Genomic DNA, 26,482 nt, shown 5'->3' with positions numbered 1-26,482 from the left:
ATACTTAGTTACAGGAAACTGCTGGATTGCAGACTTAGAATTTGTTTGCCAAGAACACAGATGGCAAGCCTCAGTTAAATCACAGACACCTGAGGGACTTTTCTTCTGCAGTCAGCTTGGACTGCAGCTATGGTGTCAAGCAACCCCCCTCATGGCCTTGACCTCCCGTCAAGGCTTTCGATGAAGCCTACACCCCCACCCCAGCCCAAATCCCAAGGTCTCTGATACCCTTCCCAAGCCCCGTGACCTATCTTCGCAGAGCTCCGAATCCCTCCCTCTCACCTCTAAATCTATTCTATCTTCATATGGCCTCTGCTCACACTCTCAATCCACCCCCTCCCCCCGGCAACCTTCTCCTCTCACTAACCACACCCCAACTGGTAGCTAACCGGTTGAGCAGGCCTGGGTTCTTCAGCAGAGAAACATTGGTAATGCCAGTCACCAGTACACACTGTGGAGGGCGGGTAATACTGATTGCCAAATTCCCTCTGGCGTTTGGATTCCCAGTCCCTTACAAGTAAGTAAAAAATCAACACTCTTATTCCAGTCCTCACAATCTTCCTCAGCACTGCCTGTATTGCTGCATCTACTTTGCTGCTATAAATGAAAAGAATATTGATTCTGTGAAAAGGCTGAATTTTAGGCTCAAAGAATCTTTACAAAGTTATGACTGCACAAACTTGACAAATGCTGCCTGGAAAACAGATTTGAAGATGTGAGAAAAACAACAGCAAACTTACTTTAAGTCTCTGAAAAGATCCATCCTTGTGGACAGATTTTACGGGTGAGGCTTACGTGAGCACACATCCTCCATGCTAACTAAATTGTATATGAGGTTTTAATCACCTTATTTACTGAATAGTATGAGGCCTGTTTCACAATGTCTGTGAAGTCTCCCAAACTACTACTTAAAAAATTATACCAGTACTGAACTGTGGCTGAGACAATAGTAATCTTTTAAACCAGAGAAATGAGCAATTACCAATGTGGACTGCCATGTGTCCTCCAATGCTCAATGGGATCCTATTGTGTCAATCCTGGCTGTGCAGTCCAAATTAAATTATTTTAATACATAAATAATTGCCATTCCCTTTAATCAAAGTTCGTATTTTCCATTTGCAGCTGATGAATGCAGTGAACACATTAGATCGAGATGTTTTGAACCAGTTACATGTACAACTTATGGAATTACGAACCTGTCATGGTTTTAAACAGTGTAATCCACGGACCAGGAATATGAGCACAGGTACAGAGATATTTATCGATATTCCCAGTGTAGAATATGACACATGCATTGTAGCTACCACGTCTTGGAGCTTGAAATTAATTATTTTACTTCTGAACAGGTGAGACAAATTAATTATTCATGGCTTTAAGTTTGTAATTTATGGATCACACTGTAGAAAATGAAAGGCTGGTTAATAGTTCAGTTAAAATATTGTAGTTGAGTGCAAATTAATTATGATAATTACATCAGGGAGCTGTTAACTAGGCATTACAAGTGATTTGAAGTTAATGCCCTTATTAAAATTTATGGTTGACACTGACAGAATAATTAACTCGACTCGCAGTTCATTTCCCATATCCCATCAATATTAACATCCACAGGGACTAAACAAGCCAAAGGGCTAAATAGTTTGTTATAAATCTCAGCACTCTTTGAGCGAACTGGCTAAGTATTTGGAGTAACAGATCATTCTACTTGGACCTAGAAGCTGAAAATATGTGAGAAAATCAATACTTCCAAGCTCACACTAATTATTCCCAACTCTGTTTTCTTGCATGGTTTACTTTGGCCCAGATGTTTGCTCCCAGGTCAGATGTGCAGAAATAGCAAAATTCTCTGTTCCATGAATCTGACCTTTAAAAATGTCCAACTATTAACTAATCCTGAAATGGATGGCCCATCATGAGCTTTCCCTCTGGGAAAATTGCCATTGTTGCTACCCTAATCAAAGTGTACTTGACTGAAAGCACAGAGTGAATTCTCAAGGCACTTTTACTGAGGAATGTTTCTACTTATTTTCAATAAAAGAGTATTTGTGGGGAGTTTTTGTAGTGATCTCTATATGTGCATGTACACAAGGGGTTAATATGTCATCAGTAGCACCACATGATCACTAGAGGGACAGACCAACATGGGTATAAAAGACAGCCACATTGTGGCGCTCTCTCTCTCTTGGGTGCCCTGTGATCAAAGCAACAGCAGACTAGTTTAGATGGCCAGTGGAGTTACGTATAGTTACCATAGTTAGAGCTTGTTAACTTTATCACTAGTATCAAAGTTAAAGTAAAGAACTCATGCAAATATTGTTGTAGTTATTCAATAAACTTTTTGTCACTACTGGAAGAGTTTGAATCTTCTTCATCGGGATTCAGAATACCTCATCACTAACCAAAGATTGAGTAGCACATGTTACCTACCACACAGGTAACAAAACATGGTACCAGGAGTGGGGTTTTAACATAACTAGTTAGATTAGGTTAGACAAAAAGAGAAGAAAAAGAGAAGACTGGACATTCGACTGTGGAAGACTTCGCAGCAAATTGATCCTCGACGACTAACTATGGGACTCATTGGACCTCTTGGGCAGCTGGAAACAACCGGTAATTTAAGTTATGACTGGAAAAGATTTGAACAGATATTCCAAATATTTATCGCAGCTAATGGTTTAAGAACGGTCTCTAACGCAATGAAAATAGCACTACTACTCTCAATAGGAGGGCATGAAACTCGAGAAATCTATAATTGCTTTAATAACTTAGAAGGTGAAGATGGCACCAAAATAGAAGTAATACTCAAAAAATTTGATGAGCACTGTAAGAGTTAGTCTGGTGAGATGCTGGAAAGATTTAACAATTGTCATAAATGCCAGAGACATGGAGGGCCATTCACTGATTTTATTACAAATCTCAAGTTAATACCACAAGGCTGTGATTATGCTGATTTCAGAGACACTGTCATAATGAATCAATTAATTTCTGGACTATCTCATACAAATTTGAGGGAAGAACTATCAGAAAATAAGCATCTAACTCTAGAAAGTGCTATACAAAAATGCCTTGTTTATGAACAAAAACAAAGTCAATACTGTGAGTCTTTACAAACACAGAATCAGTGCCTAGAAAACAAATTCGGTAAAAACGGCGCCAAAACTTACCACGAGGCAGCGGCAGGATCTCCATTGATGCAACAGCACTTTTTAATTGGCAGCCATCTTGAGCGAATGCGTTCCGGCCAGTAGGCACATGCGCACTTCTCAAATAGAAGGAAAACGGCAAACTACACTTCCGCGCATGAGCGAGAAGCCACGCAAGCGCAGTTGCGCCAAGAGCGCACAGTAAAGGAAACTTGAATTGTGCATGCGCAATCGAGTCCTAAGGATGATGTCAGAGGACCAGGACCACACCTACTTAAAAGGGAAATGCACAAAAATGAACAAAAAGAAATTTAAAGCTGCAAAACCCAATTTTCTTACCTGAAAAGACAGAATGATGGCCGAACTTACACCAGCAGTTGAAAATAACTTTCAAAACACCCTGGAACAAGTAGTCTGCACCACCCAAAGTGAAGAACACAATGAAAAATCCGAAACCAAAGAAGATGAATTGTTCATTGAACATGAAGAGAACGATAACAAATCCGAAACAAAAAGGGATGATTTGTCTATCGAACAATACACACAATTCTGCTCAGACATGGCTGAGTTATTCGGATATGCCGATCACAGCATCAGAAACACGGTTGAAAAGCTCAACACTACTCTTCTCATGATAGATGAATCAAATACCATGGTGCCATGGCAGATCGTCGATACATTGGATGACAGCAATACCCAAGAAGAAGATGACACCACACAGAGAGCACAGAATGATTCCGTTGATAGAGCACAGATCGACTCTACAGCGAGAACACTGCACGACTCCACAAAGAGAGCGATGACCGACTCCACAGAGAGAACAATGACAGACTCCACAGAGAGAGCGATGAAAGACTCCACGGAGATAGTGACACAAGGCTCCACAAAGAGAGCGACGCAAGTCTCCATAAAGAGAGCAACGCAAGCCTCCACAGACAGCTTGGTGACAGACTCAAAAATGGAAGCAAGCAAAAACTCCATAGCGAACGCCATGCATGAACAAGACCATGAAGATCTATCAAGCTTATTTGAGCCACCAGAAGAAGACTATGAAAGTCTACCCAGCTCATTTAACCAACAAGAAGACACTGAATGTCTACCCACTGTATGTGAGACAAGTGATGAAGAAATCACAATTCCCATACAGGATGTACAGGATCACAGTGAGACCGACAGATCTCAGCTCGTCTGCACAGAAGCACTCAACAATCAGAGGAGGGATACTCATGAGTCCAGAGAGACCATGTCAATAGAAGTCCTGAAGATTTTGACTCGAGAAGAGGAGCACCAAGAGTCCAGAAAGGCCACGTTAATAGAAATCTTGAAGATTTTGACTCCAGAAGAGGAGCACCAAGAAAACAAATGAACCAGAAATAACTCCAGAAGAGGAACACAAAGAGATCACTGATTCAAGTGAACCAGAAATGATTCTAGAAGAGGACTACCAAGGAAGCAAAGTAGAGGAATCAAATCCGCCACAAATGTCACCAATATCAATGCAACATCAGATCATTCTCACAATTCTCAAGAAGAAACGCTCAATGTAACAGATACCATAAAGGACACGGACACCAATAACTGTGACAATGACTCACATCATCCAAACGGAACACTCATTGAGCGCAACAGGAACAACAAAAACCGCAAGAAGCACAGCAGAAACAAGGACAACAACAGCAACAATGAAAACAACATGCAGCGCAACAAGAGCAACAAAAACAACAACAAGAAGCGCTGCAGAAACACGAACAAACAACAGCAACATCAAAAACTACAAGCACAACATCAAAAAATACAAGAACAACAAACAAAACAAGAAGCATAACAAAATCAGAAACAACGAGCACGACGAGAAAAACAAGAACAACAACAAAAACAGAAACAGCAAGCATGACGAAAACAACAACAAGAATGACAACGAAAACGACCAAGACAGAAACAACAACAATGAAACAAAGACCTGTACAACATGGTACAACTCTGCACATGAAGGACAATCCCACAGCACACTGCAAAACAATGGCAAAAGTACAAACATGCCATGGCATGGCAAAGAATCTCACAAACTCACATTTGCACCACAACAAACAAGCAAACCAGCTGTCAAGAAAGATGACATACAGAATCAATACCACAAACACAAGAAAAAGTCCAGGTCAGACAACAAAGACGAGGGGGGGCGATTCTCCGAGCCCCGCTCCAGGCCGGAGAATCGCTGCAACTGCGCCCCGACGCCGGCGCGCGATTCTCCAAGGCGCGGAGAATCGGCGGCATTTGCGCCGGCGTATTTGGCGTGGCGACGGCCGCGGGCCGCTGGAATCGGCAGGGCCGCCGATCCTCCGGCCCGGATGGGCCGAGCGGCCGCGTGGATACGACAGATTCCCGCCGGTGCCGTTCACCCCTGGTCGCTGCCAGCGGGAACTCTGCGCAAAAGGTCGGGGGGGCGGCCTGTGAGGGGGGGGGGGGAAGGGGAGGGGGGTTCCTTCACTGGGGGCGGGGGGTCTCTGATGGGGTCTGGACCGCGATCGGGGCCCACCAATCGGCGGGCCGGACTCTTTCCCCCCCCCCGGGCATACTTCCCTGCACGGCCGGCCCCTGAACACCGACGCCATGATGAGTTGGGGCCGGCCCAACTGCGCATTCGTGGATTGGCGGGGCATCCATTTGGCACCGGGAAAGGAGGCTGGAGTGGCATGAACCGCTCCAGCACCGTGCTGGCCCCCTGTGGGGGACAGAATAGGTCATACCCGGGCCCGGTTCACGCCGTCGTGAAACGCGACGGTGTTCACGACGGCGCGAACACTTGGGCTCCATTTGGGAGAATCACCCCCGACATACAGAATCAACACACAAACACAGGAAAAAGTCCAGGTCGGACAACAAAGATGCAACACCGAATCAATACCACAAGCATTAATAAAAAGCATAAATCAAACAACAAAGTGAATCGACCATTCAAATACCTCATTGATGACTTCTTGGCTACTCAAACACAGGACACTGATGACGTTCACAAAGAAATAACAACATCAACATCACCACTTCAACAACAGAAGAAGAAAGCAACTCGACTGAACACTCATAAAGTATGGGCTCACAAAAAAAAAAAAATGTTTAATTAAGACTGGACTCATAAATATTAATTGGCTTTGTATAATCGTCAAGATCATCACAACTTGTACATAACATCATTTGTCGACTTATTTCACGCAAGCAAAACAAAACTTAAGAGACTAAATGTCATTTGCAAACTGCATCCATTATGTTTGTTCAATTTTCTTTACAACATAAGAAAATATGTAACATGAAAAAAAGGGGGATGTAGTGATCTCTATATGTGCATGTACATAAGGGGTTAATGTGTCATCAGTAGCACCACATGATCACTAGAGGGACAGACCAACATGGGTATAAAAGACAGCCACATTGTGGCTCTCTCTCTCTCTTGGGTGCACTGTGATCAAAGCAACAGCAGACTAGTTTAGATGGCCAGTGGAGTTACGTATAGTTACCATAGTTAGATCTTGTTAACCTCATCACTAGTATCAAAGTTAAAGTAAAGAACTCATGTAAATATTGTTGTAGTTATTCAATAAACCTTTTGTCACTACTGGAAGAGTTTGGATCTTCTTCATCGGGATTCAGAATACCTACCACATCACTAACCAAGGATTGAGTAGCACATGTTACCTACCACACAGGTAACAAAACAGTTTTAATCCCCAATAATGGTCAGGTTTGGGTTGGGTCACAGAGTCTAAAATGTTAGAAACCTGAATCTCCACCCCAATACCCTCCAACCTGCCAACTTCTTGTTTCAATTGAGATACGAAGGGGAGCTGGAAATCAGTTCCCTCCCAAGATATGGGTTTGCGACTTAAATGGAGATGGCAACATCCTGCCACTATTATCTGATACAGATATTATGCAGTCATGTAGTTTGCTGCCAAGACTTATTAGATGGATAAGTAATGAGCACTGCCATGTTCATTATTCCATCTCCTCGTCCTCTTCCCATCCATCTATCAGAATGTTGACCCTTAACCAGGTTCCTCAGATCTGCACACTGTCACAGCAAAACAGTGACAAAGAGGGAGGAAGCTAATAGGGCTGTCAGTGATGACAGAGCACAGCAAGCCAATTGGAATCACATCCATAACATGCATGGCAACAAGCATGTGTGCAGAACCATTTTCTCCACCAAATCTTACCAGTAATCATGGATGCTGTAGTGAAAATGGTGAGTGCATTAAAGCACACAGAAGTGAATGGGAGCTTTGTAATCTCAAATGCTCAAGTCCCTTTTCACCTTACATTTTTATGCATAGTCACACTGAATTGATTCAGGGGAAGAGATGGGTCCAGCTGTCCCATGCTTTTCTGACCACGCCCTTCAAGTTTTGGTTGAAGAGATCCAGAAGTGTGTTATAATATGCCTTTAAGGGGTATCAGCATGAGATCATGTGACCCAGTTTTAGTTTCACTTTTCCTTGAACACAGCACACACCCACGTGGCTCTGATACATTTAAGATTTATACCTATGTATATCTATTCTCATGTGCCTAATCTTTTTAATAAATAAACCCACATGTGTTTACTTTGCATACTTTACGATCCACACTCCTCTGCTACCAAAACCCAACCAGAGTGGCGGCAGCTGTTGATTTAAATAGCCAGCTGCCTCCATTAAAGAAGTATGTCTGAAACATACCCTGCCCCAAGAAAATGGGAAGTGCCGTGTTTGGGGATGGGACTTATGGGGCGGGATTCTTCGACCCCCCGCCAGTTCGAAAAACCCCGGGAGACGGCGTGAATCCAGCTCCGGCACCGGCTGCCGTATTCTCTGGTGCTGGTTTTCGGGCGGGGGCGGGATTCCCACCATGCCGGTCGGGGGCCATTGACAGCGCCCCCCCCCCCCCGGTGATTCTCCGGGCCCCGATGGGCCGTGCGGCTGTCCATTTTTGGCCAGTCCCGCTGACGTTGGTTACGTACGGTCCCACACGGCGGGACCTGGCAGGTAAGTTGGCGGGGGAAAAGAACCCCCGCACATGCGGCAAAATATGCCGACCGGTCTGTGCATGCGCGAGATCACAATGGCCGTACCCTTCGCCACCAGCTGGAGTGGCGCCAACACCTCCGTCGTCCACCTAGCCCCCGAGACAGATGACAATTCCTCATCTTGGGGGCCCATTGACGCCGGAGTCGTTGCAGCCAGTTTTCCCGCTGGTGTGGAGAGTTCGTCCCCGGAAGGGAGAATCCTGGCGATTTTATGGTAGTTCCACTACAAGATCAATAGAAAAAATCTGGGCCGCTGTGTCTATTCCAAATGAATCAAAATGATATTACCTAAATTTAAGTATGGCTGATGATGTCTTAATTGTTCTCTTAATTGTTGTTTCCTTGTATAGGAGGAAAAGATGAAGAAAACTTCAATCAATACAGGTAACTTTGTTTAATAAAATGGATCTTCACTTCTTTTCATCTAATAGAGTTTTATTTTTACTGAGGAATATTTACCTATTTGCAATCATAGATACAGGGTGCAATTCACTGGAAAAATGTCAAAATCCGGTTTTGGGCGCATTAAGCGGGATGTTTCGTGATGGCTGTAGTGCTGAAATTGCCAACGCTATTCAATGGCACTTTGCTGTTTATCTAAGCCTCAAGGAGATTCTCCCGTCTGGCCAGACTTCAAAGGTTTTCCGGCACTGGGGGGTTGAGCTTGCCAGCAGGACCGAGGCTCCTCACAGATCGGGCGCGATTTTGAAAGGCTCCCCTGATCTCTAACCCCCTCCCTTTCTGGACCCCGCCCCACCCCCTGCTTTCTGGAGCCCCCCCCCCCAACTTCACCCCCCCCAACCTTACTGCAGCCCCCTCAAAGCCTCCCCCCCCCTCCCCTCACTGCCCCTTTCATGGACATGCCCCCCCCAGGCCCTGACCTTTGCAGTGCCAACCTGGCACCTTGGCACTGCCAGCCTGGCACCCATTGAAACGTGGTGGGAAAATTGCACCCATCGTTTATGGGGAGTTTTAACCCCCAAAAATGGTCGATCACGAGGACTGGAAATGTTAGAAATCTGAATTCCCATCCCAATCCACTGCAGCATGCCAACTTCCTATTTCAATTGCCATAAGATAAGGAGTGGGAAACCAGTCCCCTCCCAAGATATGGGTTTGCGATTTAAATGTTGCAATGCATTTGCTGCCTTATTTTTATTCATTATTTCAAATTGAACCCTGACCGACCCGGTTTCCAAACCTTTGGGAACCTGAAAGGTAAATTGGGGCAAGAGACTACCGGATCAGGAGGTAAATCTATTTTTATTTACTTGCTAGATTCAGCAGCCCTGCCTTGTCAATTCCCACAAGCAGAGACCAATCATCCCAATCTTCCTCTGATCTCCTCACCATGGCCTTTGATTATCACTCCACCCCCAACCCCCTACCAAAGCCTCTGACCATCCCTTTGGGCCACTGATATTTCACCCACCCGCCGAACCCCAGAGACCTTTGAATGAACTTCCCCCAACCCTTCGATCTCCCCACATCCCCAGGCCATTAACCTCCCCAACAACCCTCTGACCTTCCCATCCACCCAGACCTCTAATCCACCCAAGCCTCCAGTTACCCCTAAATTCCCTGATCTCCAATTTGCCCTCATTCAACTCTCTTGATTCCAAAATATTGTCCATATTGAGTGGAAACCTGTCACATTTGTTATACTTCTAAATAGTTTTACTCTATTTCCAATGAGTTTACAAATTGTTTCCCAGTTGATCTTGTTATTTTCAGTAGATAACATCAGACTAAAATTGATTGATGAATTCAGTATTCTCCTGTTCACTATTTTAATAATAATAATCGCTTATTGTCACAAATAGGCTTCAATTAAGTTACTGTGAATAGCCTCTGGTCACCACATTCGGGCGCCTGTTCGGGGAGGCCGGTACGGCAATTGAACACGCGCTGCTGGTCTTATTCTGCATTACAAGCCAGCTGTTTAGCACACTGTGCTAAATCAGCCCAATACCCCCCATTAAAACACTAGGCAAAGGAATACAATATGGGTATGGTAAGCCTTTAACTACAAATACCTCTAACCAGAATTTCTAACCTGTCAGAACTCAAACATGAGTTATTAGCATAAGCATGATGCCAGTTGGTTAATCATAGATTTTTCTGTGCAGAAGGAGGCCATTCGGCTCATCGAGTCTGCATCGGCCCTTGGAAAGAGAACCCTACCTCCACCCTATCCCCGTAACCCTGGAACTCCAACTAACCTTTTGGTCACTAAGGGGCAACTTAGCATGGCCAGTCCGCCTAACCTGCACATCTTTGGACTGTGGGAGGAAACCGGAGCACCCGGAGGAAACCCACGCAGACACAGAGAGAAAGTGCAAACTCCACACAGTCAGTCATCCGAGGCCGGAATTGAACCTTGGTCCCTGGAGCTGTGATGCAGCAGTGCTAACCACTGTGCCACCGTGCCGCCCTAACATGGCTCATTTATTTTTAATACACACACCAATTGGCCAAGGAACCAACTGTTACATAAGCTATACATTCTCAGTTCAGGTTCAAAGCTAACATTTCTGTTCAAACCTTATTGTGGCCTGTTACTGCTCAAATATGTGTTGCAGGGAGATAGAAACAGGGAATTGAGAGAAAATTGACTAAGAATTCTGGAGCCTTATAGAGAGCAAAGAGAAAGTGAAGAATCTTGTATACCCAACCATGTCAGATGCAGAAGACTTTGGGGCTGGAATTTACAGGCCAGCCACAGGCAAGAATGCCGATGGGTGGACACATAATACAGACCACTTGCTATCGGCGGCCTGATCTCCCCCGGAACACTTACCCCCATCCCTGTCAGGATTTTATGAGAGTTGAGGGCAAAGTGTAGAGGAGAAACATTCTGGGGGGTGTGGTAGACTATATTAGGGGTATTGCGGTACCTAGGCGGGATGTACCTTATACTGTAGTATGAGTGGTGGAACCTGCCTGCTGGTTCCGCCCAGCAGGCGGAGCGTAAGAGTCTGTGTTTCACCCACTGCAGTCATTCTGTGCCGGAGCTGCTGGGGTAACTACTTGTTCATTAAAGCCTTCAATTGGACTACAATCTCGCTTCAGTAGTGATTGATCGTGTGTTGTACCCTCAATAACGACGCTAGAGAGTAGTTCTTAGCTTATTGAATTGTTGTACCCTCAATAACGACGCTAGAGAGTAAAACGGTAAACAAGGCTTTAATAAGCTAAGAACTAGCCTGGTGCCGAGACGGGTGCTTACTGGGTGCCGCCTGCAAGGCGGCCCCTTGTATACGGCTCCCAGGTGGGCAGAGCCGGAGGCGTAGTCCCCCAGTGTTCCAAGCCCGGTCTTAAAGGAGACATCACCTTACATGATGATAAGGGTACAGTAATACAAAAACCGTTCATCACATCGTGCATCAATTTAATGAGCAAAATTGAAGAATGGCTGCTCTCCGCATCAAGCCAGAGTGTCTACAAATCAACCCCCACGCGGCAAATGCAGCAGCAACTTTTAAACATTGGCTGGCATGCTTCAACGGGTATATCAGGACGGCCCCGACTACCCATACAGAGGAACAGAAAATGCAAGTCCTCCACTCAAGGGTGAGCCCAGAAATCTACACTCATATCGAAGAGGCAGATGGCTTCGAGGACGCAATGACTTTGTTAAAAGAGCACTACGTCTGCACTGTGAATCAGGTATACGCTCGGCATCTTTTAGCTACCAGACGGCAGATCCCAGGGGAATCACTGGCGATTTTTACCGCGCATTGTTAGTGTTAGTTAGAAACTGTAACTGTCCACAAGTCTCAGCCAATGACCACACCGAACTCTTAATACGGGATGCTTTTGTTGCGGGCAGGCTGTCCTCTAAAATCCGCCAGCGACTGCTGGAAAACGACACGCTAGGGCTTAAAGAGGCACGTAAACTTGCGCACTCCCTAGATATAGCCTCCCGCAACACCCAGGTACCCGCATGGACAGTGTGGACCCCACCCGCGGCCGTTCCAAAGCACCCCTAGATTCCCCACAAGCTTGTGCAGTGCGACAGCCAGGAAACCCCGGGGGGGGGCCTGATGCTATTTTGCGGGCAAAACAAACAGCCCCAGCAATGCTGCCCGGCCCGACCCGCAATCTGCAAGGGCTACGGGAAGAAGGGGCACCTTGTGGCAGTATGCTAGGCCCGGTCGGCCGCTGCTGTCTCCACATGCGAACCGGGCCTGCTGCCATTCCTCCCTTAAAAGGACATGTGCGATTCATGGAGGCAGCCATCTTGTATGATGTCTCAGGACCCCAACTCGGCTGGCCATGTATCACCTGATGAGATCTCCCAACCGGCCATGTGCGATTCAGGGGGCAGCCATCTTGGATGACGTCTCAGGACACCGACTCGGGTGGCCGTGTATCGCCCAACGAGATCTCTCAGATTCTGCCACAACTTGCCTCAGTGACACTGGACCAATCTCGGCCCCGAACGCTTTCAACCGCTACGCCGTCGGTACTCATCAACGGGCACAAGACTTCCTGCTTGATTGACTCTGGGAGCACGGAGAGCTTCATCCATCCCAATACGGTAAGACACAGCTCCCTCGCTGTACACCCGATTAAACAAAAGATCTCCCTGGCCTCTGGGTCCCACTCTGTGGAGATCCGGGGGTACTGCATAGCCAACCTCACAGTCCAGGGCGTGGAGTTCAATAACTTCCGACTCTACGTCTTCCCCCATCTCTACGCTGCCACACTCCTGGGAATGGACTTCCAGTGTAACCTGCAAAGTTATCGTTCAGATTCGGCGGCCCCATATCCCCCCTCATGTCTGCGGCCTCGCGACCCACAAGTTCGACCCGCCTTCCCTGTTTGCAAACCTTACCCCCGATTGCAAACCCGTCGCCACCAGGAGCAGACGGTACAGTGCCCAGGATCGGAACTTCATTAGGTCGGAAGTCCAACAGTTACTAAAGGAAGGCATCATCGAGAGCTCCAGTGGTGATTGTAAAGACCGAGGAGAAACATAGGATGATCATAGACTACAGTCAGACCATCAACAGGTATACGCAGCTCGACGCGTACCCTCTCCCCGCATATCTGAAATGGTCAACCAGATAGCGCAATACAAGGTTTTCTCCACAGGAGACCTTAAATCAGCCTACCACCAGCTCCCCAGACAACCGCAAGTACTCTGCATTCGAAGCAGATGGGTGGCTCTACCACTTTCTGAGGGTTCCCTTTGATGTCACAAATGGGGTCTCGATCTTCCAACGGGAGATGGACCGAATGGTTGACCGGTACGGTCTGCGGGCCACGTTCCCGTACCTCGACAATGTCACCATCTGCGGCCACGACCAGAAGGACCACGACACCAACCTCCGCAAATTCCTCCATATCGCAAAAATCCTTAACGTAACCCATAACAAGGACAAATGCGTGTATAGCACCGATCGCCTAGCCATCCTCGGCTATGTAGTGCATGATGGAGTCATAGGCCCAGATCCCGAACGCGTGCGCCCCCTCATGAAGTTTCCCCTCCCCCACTGTCCCAAGGCCCTGAAATGTTGCCTGGGCTTCTTTTCTTATTACACCCAGTGGGTCCCCAATTATGCAGACAAGGCCCGCCCACTAATCCAGTCCACGGTTTTTCCCCTATCGGCAGAGGCCCGCTGGCTTTCAGTCGCATCAAAGCAGACATCGCCAGGGCGACGATGTCCCTCCCCTTCCAGGTCGAGAGCAACGCATCAGACGTAGCTCTGGCTGCCACCCTCAAGCAGGCAGGCAGACCCGTGGCCTTCTTTTCATGCACCATCCACGCCTCAGAAATCCGCCATTCCTCCGTCGAGAAGGAGGCCCAAGCCATCATCGAAGATGTGCGGCATTGGAGGCATTACCTGGCCGGCAGGAGATTCACTCTCCTCACTGACCAACAGTCGGTAGCCTTCATGATTGACAATGCACAGCGGGGCTAAGTTAAGAATGATAAGATCTTACGGTGGAGGATCAAGCTCTCCACCTATAATTACAAGATCTTGTATCATCACGGGAAGCTCAATAAGCCTCCTGATGCCCTGTCCCGCGGCACTTGTGCCAGTGTACAAGTAGACCGACTCCGGACCCTCCACGACAACCTCTGCCACCCGGGGCTCACCCGGTTCTTCCACTTTGTTTAAACCCGCAATCTGCCCTACTCCATCGAGGACGTCAGGGCCGTAACCAGAAACTGCCAAATCTGCGCAGAGTGCAAGCCGCACTTCTACAGGCCAGAGAAAGTGCACCTGGTGAAGGCTTCCTGCCCCTTTGAACGCCTCAGCGTGGATTTCAAAGGGCCCCTTCCTCCACCGACCGCAACACGTATTTCTTAAATGTGATTGATGAGCACTTCCGGTTCCCTTTCGCCATCCCCTGTCCCGACATGACGGCTGCCACCGTCATTAAAGCCCCCCACAGCATCTGTACCCTGTTCGGTTTCCCCGCCTACATCCGTAGCAATAGGCGGTCCTCCTTCATGAGTGACGAACTGCGTCAATTCCTGCTCAGCAAGAGCATTGCCTCCAGCAGGACGACCAGTAACAACCCCCGGGGAAACGGGCAGGTAGAGAGGGAGAATGGGACGGTCTAGAAGGCCTTCCTACTGGCCCTACGGTCCAAGGATCTTCCAGTGTCCCGATGGCAGGTGGTCCTCCCCGATGCACTTCACTCCATCCGATCACTACTGTGCACTATTACCAACGAAACACCTCATGAATGTCTCCTTGCCTTCTCTAGGAAGCCCTCCTCGGGGACCTCGCTCCCAACATGGCTGGCAGCCCCCGGAACCGCCCTACTCCGCAAACACGTACGGGCCCACAAGTCGGACCCACTGGTTGAGAGGGTGCATCTCCTCCATGCTAACCCCCAGTACACCTATGTGGTGCACCCCGACGGCCGACAAGACATGGTCTCCCTCCGGGATCTGGTCCCCGCTGGATCTCCACCCTCATCCCCCCCCCCCCACCGACCCCAACCATTTTTTCACCAGCGCACACCACCGCAGCCCCCTTCCCAGGAGGATCCATCCTCCCACTGGCCCCACCTGAATGCGATGAAGCTGAAGACGACACGCTCCCAGAGCCACGGACGCCCGAGCCGATGCCAGCATCACCGCCGGTACTGCGATGATCGCAGAGGACGACCAGGGCCCCCAACCGGCTGATAGTTTCATTGTAAAATGAACTTGTAAATAATTGTCTAAATATGTATATTGCATGTAAAGGCACCGAAGGGTACCGCTTTATCCTCTACCATTGTAAAAGCAAAGCCACCACCCCCGCCGGACTCTTTTTTTAAACAGGGGGTTAATGTGGTCGGCTATATTAGGGGTATCGTGGTACCTAGGTGGGATGTACCTTATACTGTAGTATGAGTGGTGGAACCTGCCTGCTGGTTCCGCCCAGCAGGCTGAGCATAAGAGTCTGTGTTTCACCCACAGCAGTCATTCTGTACTGGAACTGCTGGGGTAACTACTTGTTCATTAAAGCCTTCAATTGGACTACAATCTTGCTTCAGTAGTGGTTGATCGTGCATCAGGGGGAATGTGGAGAGATGAGTATAGGACTGTAACACAACAACATATTCACAACTGAATAGGCAGGAAACCTATCAATAAATAACAAGTGAAGAAAATCACTGGTAAATGGGCTGTGTACTGCTACTAACAAAAGAGCAGGCAAGGGAGAGAATGGAAACCAATAGAACCACGCGGCATTAGGGGAATTCTCCCAACCAGCCTGCGGGGGCGTTTTGTGATGGGCGGGTGCGATGAAGCTAGTGGGAGCCAAAAAGTCAGAAACCTGTCAGAAAATCCCATTGCAATTCTCCCAACAGCAGGTCTCTCTTCCGCTGGTAGGTGGTACAAACACCATTTGCATCTCATGGATTCTCATTAAAACCCACCAGCATCCCGTCAGGCCTATCAGTCTTGCATCATGTCAGCAGGAATTAACATTGGTATCAAACCCGATTATGAATGAGTGACAAGCACCAGGTGGCTTTGGGTTGAGTGCAAAACCTTTCTGCCATAGTGCTGTGCTGTACACCACTCTTCCGGGGCATCCAGATCTGCTTCCATCTGCATGCCGAGCTGGTCTTCATGGGCAGCACTGTGGCACTGGACCCATGAATCCTCCTGTGTCACTAAGTGAGATCAATACAGCGATTGGAGTTGAGGAGTACAGGCATTCTCTTACCCCTGGTGCCACACAGCAGTGCTTATCTGGGCAGGACAGTGCTGTGGGACTCATTTAATCACCGCAACAGAAGTCTAAAGGATGACCGGGGGTTGATTATGAGTGCTATGCAAGGAGGGAGAGGAAGGATGAGGGCTCACAATGGCAGACGGGCAAGGAGGTGTTTAAGAAGATGACCAATGGGTTTCCGGTGGCGGCCATGGAGTGAACGGTCTCACATTTGGTGGTTCCTGCTCGAGGTGAAATTGTTTGGTCTGTTTCACCCAATATCGGGAGTGTTTACTCGTGCAAAGTGCATGAACAGTGAGAGACTTCTCCTCCGGTAGGGCCTGCGTATGGCTTATCGAGCGAGGAGTTTAATGATCAAGGATCAGCAGTCTGGCCGGGAGGACTTTCACAGTGCGACAGAGGGAAAAAATGGCGGAGTGCCCTGGGGTGTCATTGCCTGCCCAGTGGTCTATCCAGCAATTAGTGGACTTTCAAAATGTCAAGTTCCAACAGCAGAGGCAAGACATGGTGTGTATCTACCAGGACTTGGGTGTGGAGTTGGCCAAGCGGTTGGCTGTGCTCAATTGGGTCAAAGCGGCCCTCAGCAAGAAAGGAGTGAAGTTCGCGGTGTCACATCCTGCTCATCTGTGGGTCACGCACCACGATCAGGAATTCTATTTTGAAAAGCCGGAGGAGGCTAGTAACTTTATGAGAGACCATGGACTGGGAGTTTGTTAGGATGTTGAACTTTGGAGATGCCAGTGCGGGGAATGTGGGTGTGAACACCGGGCGGGTTATTTTATTTACTGTGTTTGGGTATGGTTTGGGTAAGTATGTTCAACTGTTCTTGAGGAACAGTTGGGGCCACCATGCTAGCAGGTAGGCTCGTTAACGGGAGTGAAGTGGGGGGTTGATCCGTGGGGGGGGGGGCTGAGGTGGGTTGTTTTTCTTTTTCTTTGCTTATGTGGAGTGGGGGGGACGATGCTGACAAGGGGGGAATTGGTGTGGCGCAGTTGGTTAAGGGGAGATGGCGGTGGACATATTGGAAAAGCCCGAGGGTGAGCAAGGCGTAGACATGGTGGAGCTGGTTAAAGATGGGCTATGGCTGATCTAGGTGGGGTGGCGACCCCTGACCCAGTTAATTACGTGGAACCTTCGGGGATTAAATGGGCCAATCAGGAGGTCTCCCATTTTTGCGCATTTAAGGAGTTTGAAGGCGGGCGTGGTGTTTCTTCAGGAGGCGCATTTGAAGGTGGGGGTCCGAACAAGGTTGAGGAAGGGCTGGGTAGGCAGGTATTCCATTCGGTGTTGGATATGAAGAGAGAGGGGTGGCAATGTTGATCAATAAGAGGGTGGCTTTTGAGGTGAGTGGTATAGTGACAGACCGGGGGGGGTAGATTTGTGATGGTGAGTGGGAGGTTGGACAGCTGCCCATCTGCCCCAAATTGGAACGATGTAAAGTTTTTGAGGTGTGTTTTGGCAAAGATCCCGAACCTGGCCACGCATTGGCTGATTATGGGTGAGGGGATTTTAATAGGATGCTGGACCCTAGATTGGACCGGTCATGTCCCGGGTCCCTGAAGGTGCCGGCCGTGGCAAAGGAGCTGTAGGGGTTTATGGAACTTATGGGATGGGCAGACCTGTGGCGGTTTGAGAGGCCGAGGGCGAAGGAATTTTCGTACTTCTCGCTAGCCAACCAGGTGTATGTCCTGAATTGATTTATTTGTCCTGGACAAGGTGCTGTTGGTGGGGGGTGGTTTGATCAGAGTACTCAACGATCATGGTGTCTGACCCACACGCTGCATTGGGTGGATTTGCGGATAACAACAATGAGCCCCCAACGGCCGCAATGGAGGTTGGATGTGGGGTTATTGGCGGATAAAGAGGTTTAGGAAAAGATAGTTTGGGATAGCCACCGCTATGTGGAGCAGAATAAGGCAGGAGAGATTTCCGCCTCCACGTTGTGCGAGGTGCTGACGGCAGTGGTAAGGAAGGGATTTATCTCTACATGGGTGCACAAGGAGAGGATGGAGCATGCTGAGAGGTTGAGGTTGGTGGAGGCCATTCTGAGGATAGACCAGAGGTACTCAGCAGCGCTTGAGGAGGTGCTGTTGAAGGAGAGACAGAAGCTCCAGATGGGGTTTGGAAGCCAGCAGGATGCTTGTGCATCAGCTGAAGAGGCAGGTGGCAGAGAGGGAAATTGGGAGGATGAGAGATGACGAGGGTACGGGGGTAACGGTGCTGGAGAAGGTGGATGGGGTATTTGAGGCTCTTTACTGGAAATTGCATAGCTCAGAGCCTCCGGTGGGTGATGAGGGCATGAGGTGGTTTTTGGATGGGCTGGAGTTCCTGAGGATGGCGGAGTCGAAGGTGCAGGGACTGGGGGCCCTGATCGGGGAAGGTCCCAGGTCCGGTTGGGTTCCCAGCCGAGTTCTACAAGAAGTTTGGGTCGGAGCTGGGGCCCCTATTAGAGATGTATAATGAGTCGATGGAGAGGGAAGATCGTACCGCCCGATTTCGCTGTTGAATGCAGATGCAAAGCTGTTAGTGAAGGTACTGCATAGAAGATTGTGTACCGGGGGTGACAAGTGTGGACCAGACAGTATTTGTGAAGGGGCAGCAGCTGTCGATGAATGTCCAGAGATTACTGAATGTAATGATGATGCCCTCGGAGGGCCGGGAAGTAGAAGTGGTTGTGGCGATGGACACGGAGAAAGCTTTCGATTGGGTCGAGTGGGTGAACTTATTTGAGGTGCTGGGGCAGTTTGGGTTTGGGCAGAGATTTGTGGACTGGGATCGGTTATTGTATAAGGCCCCTAAGGCTAGGGGTTGGACAAACTAGATCAACTCGGTGTACTTTGGGTTGCACTGGGGTGAGGAGGGAGTGTCCCCTCTCCCTGCTGTTCTTTGCCCTACTGATTGAGCCATTGGCACTTAGGGTCTCGAGCGGGTGGAGGGATATTGAGCAGGGGTGGGGAAGGGTGGTGTGGTGGAGCACCAATTTTTGTATGCGGATGATCTCTGGCTGTATATTTGGGACTTGGTCGGGAACTTTCACAGGATCATGGGGATTTTGGGAGACTTTAGCCCCTTTCCTGGGTATAAGCTCAGCATGGGGAAAAGTGAGATATTCCCTATTAATGTCCGGGGACTGGGGAGGAGTTTGGGGAGGCTGCTGCTTCAGCTGGTCGGAGCGAGTTTTTGTTATCTTGGGATACAAGTAGTACAGAACTGGCCCTAGTTGCATTAGTTGAATTTGGCGCGTTTGGTGGAGGGAACGAAATTGGACTTTAAGAGTGCTGCCATTGTCATTGGCTGTTCGGGTACAGACGGTAAAGATGACAGTGTTGCCAAAGGATTTCTTTGTATTTGAGAAGCTCTTGATCTATGTGCCCAAATCCTTTATAAGAAGGTTAATGGGATGATTTTGGGGTTTGTGTGGGCGGATAAGGCTCCGCGGGCTACGAGGGTGGTCTTGGAAAGGGATCGCTGGGGGAGGGCGTGGTTAGCATTGCCGAACTTGTACAACAATTATTGGGCAGCAAACATTGCAATGGTTAGGAAATGGGTGGTGGAGGAGGGGTTGGTGTGGGGCGGATGGAGGCGGTCTCATGTACAGGGACCAGCTTGAGGGCACTATTGCTGATGCCCCTTCCGTTCTCGCCGGGCAGCTACGCCATGTGATCAGCGATGAGGGTGTGAAACGAGTGCGGACAGCATTTTAGAATGGAAGGCATGTCTCTGTGGATGCCAATTTGCGGCAATCATAGGTTTGCCCGGCGGAGTTGGGTGTGATGTTCCGGGGGAGGCGGCAGGTGGAGATAGAATGCTTTAGGGATTTGTTTGATGGAGGGAGGTTTGCAGACCTGGAGGAGCTGGAGGGGACATTTCAGCTGCTGAAGGGGAATGGATTTAGGTATCTGCAGGTTCGGGACTTCATGAGGAAGGAGGTGCCTTTGCTTCCGGCGCTGCCACTCCCGGTACAGGACAAACTCCTGTCCAAGGAGGAAATAGGAGAGGGCAATGTCTCGGATATATATGGGGAGGCAGGCACCGGGTGGCAATGGGTAGAGTGGGGGTGGGGGTGTGGGGGTATATTTATTGGGGGGGGGGGGTAATGACATTGTGGTTGTTTGCTGTTGCCGCGGTCGTTTTTTTGTTCTTCTTTGTTTTGTATATATTTGAAAATGCCTCCAATAAAATGTTTTTCAAAAAATAAAGATGAACAATGGAAGGCAGAGGGAAGACCCAGGGGAGGGAAGTTGAACCCCGATAAGGCTACGTGCAAAGCTTCCGAACAAGAGGGGTACCAAAGGGATACCACATCGTTTACTGGAAGGGGATTGGTGAAGACTCCAGAGCAGTCGGTAGAGGCGCAAGTGGGGCACGGGCGCCTCACAGACGATGGGCTTGGGGGGAGGGTGACTGAATTGAGGAACAGACTTCTGCTTGATGCTGCTAGCCTTTTCTCTCAGGGCTTCTGACATCCTAAATGGCCTGCTGAAGACATGTGGGCTGGAGAGAGTGTCAAGAGTGTGTCCTGGAGAGGTATTTAAATATGGCGCCAGGGACCTTCAATCCCGTCAGCTGAGGGTGGACAGAAGAATCAGCCGCTGGCCCACAAGGAGAGTCGGAGGGGAAATCGCATAATTAATGAGCTCCTGAATGCAGAATCTGGCACGGGCTCTCGCTATTCTGGTTGGCAGGAGAGGCACCACTTGAGATGCATTCAAGCGTGAATGGGAATTAAAAATAAACAATCCAGACACCTGTCTGTCTGGAAGCTATTACCCTGTCAGTTACAGCCTACTAAAAGCTATTTCTCTTTGAAAGTAATAGAAGCCTCACAAATCAAAGGATCTGAGGAGGTTGAGATGTGTTTTGGCTTTCGATGAAGTAGAACATAGAAATAAATCATAGATCATAGAATTTACAGTGCAGAAGGAGGCCATTTGGCCCATCAAGTTGGCACCAGCCCTTGGAAAGAGCACCCTACCCAAGCCCACACCTCCATCCTGGAACCCAGTAACCGCACCTTACCCTTTTGGACACTACTGGCAAATTAGCATGGCCAATCCACCTAACCTACACATGTTTGGACTGTGGGAGGAAACCGGAGCACCCGCAGAAAACCCACGCAGACACGGGGAGAACATGCAGACTCCGCACAGACAGTGACACAAGCCGGGAATCGAACCTGGGACCCTGGAGCTGTGAAGCAACTGTGCTAACCACTGTGCCACCGTGCCTCCCTAGCTGTCATAGCTGCTGCTTTCAATACTTCTCGCTGAGGCAGCAGGTGTATGGGGCTGGTAAGTGAAAAAGCAGTGATTATTCACTGTTTCTGCCTGTGCTGATCTTTAGCTTCCAGGTAGGGGGCTTCTGATATGGAGGTCTCTGATGGTGGACTCTCTGATATGGGGGTATCTGATAGGAGGATCTCTGATGGAGGGGTCTTGATATGGGGGTCTCTGATATAGGGGTCTCTGATATGGGGCTCTCCAATATGGGGGTCTCTGATGGGGGTCTCTGTAAATAGGGTCTCTGATGGAGGTGGTCTCTGATGGGGGGGATCTCTGATGGAGGAGTTTCTGATGGTGTGGTCTCTGATAAAAGGGTCTCTGATGAAGGGGTCTCTGATGGAGGGGTCATCGACATGGATACCACCATTACACGTGAGAACACCACCCACCAGGTACGCGGTACATACTCGTGCGACTCGGCCAATGTTGTCTACCTCATGCGCTGCAGGAAAGGATGTCCCGAAGCATGGTACATTGGCGAGACCATGCAGACGCTGCGACAATGAATGAACGGACATCGCGCGACTATCACCAGGCAGGAATGTTCCCTTCCAGTCGGGGAACACTTCAGCAGTCAAAGGCATTCAGCCTCTGATCTCCGGGTAAGCTTTCTCCAAGGCGGCCTTCAGGACGTGCGACAACACAGAATCGCCAAGCAGAAACTTATAGCCAAGTTCCGCACATATGAGTGCGGCCTCAACCGCGACCTGGGATTCATGTCGCATTACATTCATCCCCCACCATCTGGCCTGGGCTTGCGAAATCCTACCAACTGTCCTGGCTTGAGACAATTCACACCTCTTTAATCTGGGGTTACCCCTATCTCTGGATCTGTAAACATTTAATTAACTGCAAATGCTCGCATTCTAATCATTTTTATATATGTTTCTGGAACATACCTCTTCATTCACCTGAGGAAGGAGCAGTGCTCCGAAAGCTAGTGTTTGAAACAAACCTGTTGGACTTTAACCTTGTGTTGTAAGACTTCTTACTGTGCTCACCTCAGTCCAACGCCGGCATCTCCACATCAGGGGGCTCTCTGATATAGGTTCTCTGATAGGAGGGTCTCTGAATGGGGTCTCTGATAGGGGGGTCTCTGATGGAGGAGTTTCTGATAGAGGGGTTTCTGATAGAGGGGTTTCTGATAGAGGGGTTTCTGATAGAGGGGTCTCTGATGGAGGGCTCTGATGGAGGGGTTTCTGATGGAGGTGTCTCTGATGGAGGGCTCTGATGGAGGGCTCTGATGGAGGGGTCTATGATGGAGGCCTCTCTGATGTAGGGGTCTCTGATGGTGGGGTCTCTGATGGTGGGCTCTGATGGAGGGGTCTATGATGGAGGCCTCTCTGATGTAGGGGTCTCTGATGGTGGGGTCTCTGATGGTGGGGTCTTTGATGGTGTGGTCTCTGATGGGGGGTCTCTGATGGGGGGGGGGGGTCTGATGGGGGTGTGATCTCTATTTGAGATTTGATGAAGGGTCTGCTGGAGTGAGAGGCTGGGGTGGGCATACATACCCCCTTGACCCACCACGCGATCCACCACACCACGGCCTCACTTGAAAATACTTGCACCAATCCACGCCTGCGTGAATTCTGGCGAGAGGGTCAGAGCATCACAGGAATATGGAAAATTGGGCTTCCAGCCTGTTAATTGGATGCAAATGGGTTCAAATTACCCATTTGCATCCTCCCACTGGAAACAGGGCGTGTAGCTCGCTACCACTTCCAGCGGGGGACTGGAGCATCGGAACACAAATCACGTTTTTTGCACAACGCTCGATTCTCCGCTGGATTGGAAATGCCACTACCAGCAGTGGATTGTGGAGAATCCATCTCAGTGTAATCTTATACCTCTCTACCTGTCAACAGAAGTGAATGCCCTTAAAATCAGGGACAGTTCATTTCATTGCATATAGTACATTGTGTTTAGTTTTTATCACTATAATGAAATTAAAAGGATGAACATTTTAGGAAACATTTCTGCTTTTCGTGCATTGCAAAATTGTGGATGTGTTCCTTCCGAAGAGATTTATAGTTTTATTAAAACTTGTGAATAGAGAAATGTAATCCTTAAAACAAAATACAATTCCTGAGAAGCAAACTAAAACAAATCAATTATTTCAGGCTTGCTTTATTCCGCCAATTCCTCTGAAGTGTAAACGAAAATCTTGTGTTCCGCAGTTTCAAACGTCAGGGATGTAAGTTCACGGAACACAATTGAAATACATTCACAAAATTGGACATTCCAAGTAAAGTTGGACAGTTGATGATGAGGAGTGACTTCCAAGTTGTAAATTGCTTTGTTAAATATATTACTGGCCTTCCACTGTCATCAGCATTAAGCATGTTTCTCAATATTAAAACAAGTTCTCAGATGGTGCTCCAATTTTCAGTGTTCACAAGGAAGGGAATTTACTCATATTTTGTTTTATAAATAATTTCACACTGTTTTCAAGTGAGCATATACTTTGCTGTGCCCATTTCGAGATAGCATTAAGTAATCAATCTGTCCTATTGCTTCAAGTGCATTTGTGGAACTATTTTATTGCTCAAAATAAACATTATTGTTCCGGAGTACTTGTTTTCCACAATTCCAGAATTGCAGGCATCCTTTTTGTATAAGCATGGAGCAATCAGTATTGGATCATGTGGTATGATAAGACATTAGGTAAAGACTTATCAGTAAGTATTGAAAACATTCTATCTTTAAGGTGCTTTTTACACAGTTGATACTTCGTCTGGGTGGGTTGAAGTTAGATCTTAAATGGAAACTGGTATCTCAGAAGTCCATGATGTCACCAAGAAGGTTACATTCATCAACACTTCCATGACTGTTTCCCTTTTGAGTTTGTATTTTGAGATGCTAAGCTTTTCTTTGTCTTTGCTGCTTAAACACCAGGCAATATCAGCGTCGGAAATGGCCCAAAACGAAGAGACCAAACACCAAGTCCCTGTGAGTTGTGTGAGAAATGCTCCGATAGATTTGTCTACAACTCTACTGCTACAGCAAGTTGCTTACTAACGGTTTATTTTTGCATGCAAAGCCTGACCTCAGCATGGACTGATGTTGCACTTTCTCTATTTCATTTCAAATTTGTAAATTCTTCCTAAATTTACTGTGCTATAAAATATGTACTTGGAGAGACTATTCAAAGAAACAGTTACTCACACATGACTTACATTTATCTATTTAAATATACATCTTAGATTTGCCTTAGCATCTGTCAAATTCAAAGTGCTACAGTTGAAAGCATCGCATTTACATTTACATTTGCTCAAACACCATTTTTGTAAAAGAGCAACATATTCACAAGTGAACAGGTAGGAAACCTACCAATAAATGACCAAGTGATTACAACATCTAATAAATGGGCTGCAAGCAGCTGCCAGTAAAAGAGCAAGCAAGGAAGAGAGTGGAAACCACGAGAAGCACACAAGGCAATGTAGAGCCACCAGTCAACTGACAGTGCACAGTCCTAGCCCAGCCTACTGCTGCTGTAAGTTCAGCAGGTGTCTAGCTAGGAATGCCTAAACTTAAGCTGAGATCCCAATGCAACAAGTTCCAGCCTTGTGCTGCAAAGAGGAGAAAACATTTTCGTAGGAATGAGGAATGATGTGAATAGGAACTCTGGGATAGGTCCCAGAATTTTGAAGTCAGGGGTAGTTTACGTGCAAGATGTAAATTATTGGAGGACCAACACGGCTTGTGCAGATTGGGTATAGCAGTATGAGAAAGAAGTAGAATCTAGCATTATTGAAGAAGTATGGACTGGTATTGTTGGGGAGAGAGGATATAAACTTCCAACTTTGTCCTGTAGTCTCCATGAATTAAAAATTCATCTTCAACATTTTCATAAAGAAAAATTAATAATGGGATCAAGAAAACATGTTCTTTAAGTTTCTGTTACCAATTTTATTCATTGGCCATGAACAATATTGGAGATGTGAGAATCAAGATTGTTTGACTGGTCAAGCTGGTTAGAGATAGAAGGTGGTCCCCTGGAAACTGTCCAAACAGAGGTAACAATAACGTGTCCTGCAGAAATTGTTGATAAAGTGTATCAAGAATGGAAGTCAGTTATAGCCAGGAATGATCCCATGAGGCATGATCAAATAGATTTGTTAATTAAATTTGTCTTGAATAGTTGTTTCCGCCATTAAGTGTTACTCATGAAAGAACTAAAGAAAGTTGTATACTAAAGCAAGGGATGATTATTGCATGGGCCTATGGGGCCCCAGCCAAAGAGGGCCTGGTAAACTTAGCATAATACAGAAAACCACATCTACCTGTTAGACCAGTTTGCTTAATATATTGTGATATGACTTGTTTCATAGTTGTAACCATTCTATGGGACTATTGTTTCATCTGTTTCACCATGCCCTTGTGTTTTTATGCATCACGGGAATGTGTGGGGATTTGGGGGTGTTGGGGTTTGTGCAGTATGTAGAGGGCCCCCAAAATGTCTTGGTGCCCAGGGCTCCGGGAATTCTTCTTAACTTGACTTGCACTAAAGTGTCATAGAAAGTGTGTGACAGCATGCAAGACCTTTAACGAATTAGACATTACTTTCAAAACAAAAATACACTGATTTACATTGTTCTGTGGAATGTGTGGTAACTGTTTCACTTTATGATTCTATAATCCTAACAACTATCTTTTACCTTTTTTTTTCACCAGCACTAATTTCTCAGTGAAGCAGAACTCAAAACATTCTTTATTTCTCTTCTGCTGGATTAGCCTGCTAAAACACTGCATGCATTTATAAAGTTTGTGAGTTTGTTTTTTATTTGAACTGCTGTTGGTGTAGCA

The 26,482-nt window shown here is 47.6% G+C and overlaps 1 protein-coding gene across 4 annotated transcripts in view; it reads left to right on the top strand.

Moving 5' to 3' along the window:
- The window catches only part of LOC140428406 (extracellular sulfatase Sulf-2-like), a 598,468-nt gene that overhangs the window by 564,445 nt on the left and 7,541 nt on the right, over positions 1 to 26,482 (top strand). For 3 of the 4 annotated variants that reach the window (XM_072514822.1, XM_072514823.1, XM_072514824.1), the window contains 3 exons: positions 1,123 to 1,246; positions 8,550 to 8,583; positions 24,572 to 24,625. In XM_072514822.1, coding sequence (XP_072370923.1) covers positions 1,123 to 1,246; positions 8,550 to 8,583; positions 24,572 to 24,625 — 212 coding nt within the window. The remainder of the gene's footprint in view (positions 1 to 1,122; positions 1,247 to 8,549; positions 8,584 to 24,571; positions 24,626 to 26,482) is intronic. The other variant, XM_072514825.1, reaches the window with a different exon arrangement.

This window comes from Scyliorhinus torazame, chromosome 8 (genome assembly GCF_047496885.1).
Source record: "Scyliorhinus torazame isolate Kashiwa2021f chromosome 8, sScyTor2.1, whole genome shotgun sequence".
Taxonomy (NCBI): Eukaryota; Metazoa; Chordata; class Chondrichthyes; order Carcharhiniformes; family Scyliorhinidae; genus Scyliorhinus; species Scyliorhinus torazame.
The sequence above is the reverse complement of the archived record's forward strand: the minus strand, read 5'-3'. Positions and strand labels throughout refer to the sequence as shown.